The sequence below is a fragment of the Setaria italica genome, chromosome I, assembly GCF_000263155.2.
Source record: "Setaria italica strain Yugu1 chromosome I, Setaria_italica_v2.0, whole genome shotgun sequence".
NCBI lineage: Eukaryota > Viridiplantae > Streptophyta > Magnoliopsida > Poales > Poaceae > Setaria > Setaria italica.
This window is the reverse complement of record NC_028450.1, coordinates 32,127,425-32,130,037: the sequence shown is the minus strand read 5'-3', so window position 1 is coordinate 32,130,037 and position 2,613 is coordinate 32,127,425. Positions and strand designations below refer to the sequence as shown.

Genomic DNA, 2,613 nt, shown 5'->3' with positions numbered 1-2,613 from the left:
GTCCTATTGATGAAGTGAGAAGATATCAGATCGAAACACATGGCCCGTCAGCAATAGGCGTGGACCAGCAAGTCAACAACGCAGGTTATTGGCGAGTCTTGTATTTTTTTGGCCCCAGCGACGACCGTAACATCTGATGGGACTGCTGCCCCTGGAATTCCATACTCACTTCCTCCTTGGATTAACAGCACAAACCCCTCTACTGCTTGTGCAGTCTCAGGATAACAATAGTATATATGGTGTAGACAGTGCACATTGCCACAAGCTGCCTCTCATTTTGTTACCCACCGATCCCAACACCAGCCACAGATACACAAACACACAGGTCACCCATATATACAACGATGTCCTCCGCCGGAGTTCTAGTTGGCATGTGTGTTGTGCTCGCCTGCTTGGCCGCTGTTCCGCGAGCGCTGGCCACGGCCGTCCATGGAGACGCTAGCAGCAACGGCATCCTGCATATCCCTTCCAATGGCTCCTTGACTAGCTGCCCCACCCACTGCGGGGATGTCGAAATCTCCTATCCCTTCGGGATAGGCTCTGGTTGCTTCCGGCAAGGCTTCGAGCTCACCTGCAACCAGACAGCTCGTCCTCCTAGGCTCTTCTTGAGAAACAGTACCACTCAGATCACTTCTATAGACGTCGGCAGCAATATGGCTTCTGCTTCTACTGTTGGTTTTAACGTCACCATGGGGCAAGGTGTGGACACGTACATGTCCTGGGGTACCCCTGATGGTGGCGCTGTTATCAGTGAAATTAACGATGCTTTGTATGTCGTTGGATGCGGTCTCGAAGTCTACATGTTCGGTAATAACTGGACTGACCTCATTGGTTCTTGCATGAGCATATGCGCAGATGACCGGACCACGGAGAGGGCAAATGTTTTCGGCTCCTGTCGTGATGGGATTGGCTGCTGCAGCATCGAGTTGACGAGGGACCTGCCAGCCTTTATGGTTAAACTCGTCCGCCTCAACGGTACAAGAGCACAACTAAATGATGTCAAGGTTTTACTACCATGGTATTATAGATTCGTTTTGGGTGATCTTTACTCGAGTTGGGTAAACACAAGCAATGTTCATGATACAAGAATTCAGATCGCCATCACGGACCAACCAAATTGTGAACGTGCCCGAGTGAATAAGGATAGTTATGCTTGTAATAATGAAAGCAACTGCCAAGATCTACAATATGGACGAGGCTACAGTTGCTCATGCCCCAATTATTACGGGAAAGGCAACCCCTACATCGTAAATGGCTGCATCCAAGGTCTATACCTCGTTGCTTCTTGTTGTTTTCACGATATTTTAAATAATTCAGCATATATAGTTCTAGATTTACTCCCTCCGTTCCAAATTATAAGTCATTCTAATTTTCTTGGAGAGGCAAATCATTTTATTGTTGACCAAAATTATATAGAAAAGATCACAAAAGTTTATGGCACCGAATAGATATACTATAAAAATATATTTAATGAAGAAACTAATAGTACCTATTTGGTATCATGAATGTTAGTACTTTATTGTATAAATTTGGTCAAACTTCAAACGCTTTAACTTTCTAAAAAAAAGTTGGAATAACAACTTGGAACGGAGGGAGTACCTCGTTTGGTTGTCGTTGCCACACCAAATGTGCGGCTGCTATAAAAAAAATAAGGTTATTGTTTCGCTTGTGATAAGCTGCGGCATGTTACACATTTTCTAGTTGCTAGCAACATCTTTTCTAGCCACGTACAAGTATGGCATGGGATTTTTGCCGCCGCAGTTTGGCTTGTCATGCAATTTATGGCTAGCTACAGCTTGAAAATATTTATTGTCTCACAGAGCTTGTGAAACCAGAAGAATCTTTTTCTTCTAAGGTAGCCTTATTAATTTCTTTAGATTTAGTCTTACTTCCTCACCTTATTTATTTGTCATGAAGCAGCTTACGATTCAACAACGCCCAAAGAGAACTGTACAAGATCATGTGGGAACATTAGTATTCCATTCCCATTTGGGATTGAAGAAGGTTGTTATGCAAATGATAACTTTCGACTCAACTGCACAAGTGATGGCACCGTTCTTGACCGTCGGTACGCACAATATCGTGTGACTCGAATATCACTTGATGATGGGTCTCTGGCTGTTAGCAACATGCTGAATGACACAAGCTCCAATAACATGGAAAGGATAGTCAATTCCAACTATGATGGTACTGGCGAATTTCGGGACTCTTATGATATGTCGTCGGTTGTGGATGGTATTTATGATTTCTCACGGGAAGATGAAATAGTAATAAAGTGGGTTGTTGCAAACTTGACTTGTCAACAAGCTAAGCAAAGTAATCCGAAATACTATGCGTGTATCAGTCACAACAGTAACTGCCAAGATATCAGGCGAGGGAAAACAAATTATGGGTATCTCTGCAAGTGTAATGATGGCTTCCATGGAAATCCATACCTGCAAAACAATTGTACAGGTATATTTCTCTCCTAAACTATATTTGAACAGCATCTCATTTTTCAAAATATTATAAAGAACCGGCTGCACAGGTACATCCGGCTTCTCCTTCGGTACGCGTACAGAACTAACATCGCTTGTACTTGAAAATAGAAGGAAAGTAAATCAATTCAGTAAT

At 43.1% G+C, this 2,613-nt stretch overlaps 1 protein-coding gene across 1 annotated transcript; it reads left to right on the top strand.

The window, feature by feature from the left end:
* The first annotated feature begins 230 nt into the window (after nt 1-230).
* Nucleotides 231-2,557, top strand: LOC105914285 (wall-associated receptor kinase 2). Its single transcript, XM_012845427.2, has 2 exons — nt 231-1,266; nt 1,921-2,557. The coding sequence occupies exons 1-2, from the start codon at nt 345-347 to the stop codon at nt 2,469-2,471; spliced, it is 1,473 nt and encodes a 490-aa protein (XP_012700881.1). The 5' UTR covers nt 231-344; the 3' UTR covers nt 2,472-2,557.
* The last annotated feature ends 56 nt before the right edge of the window (nt 2,558-2,613 follow it).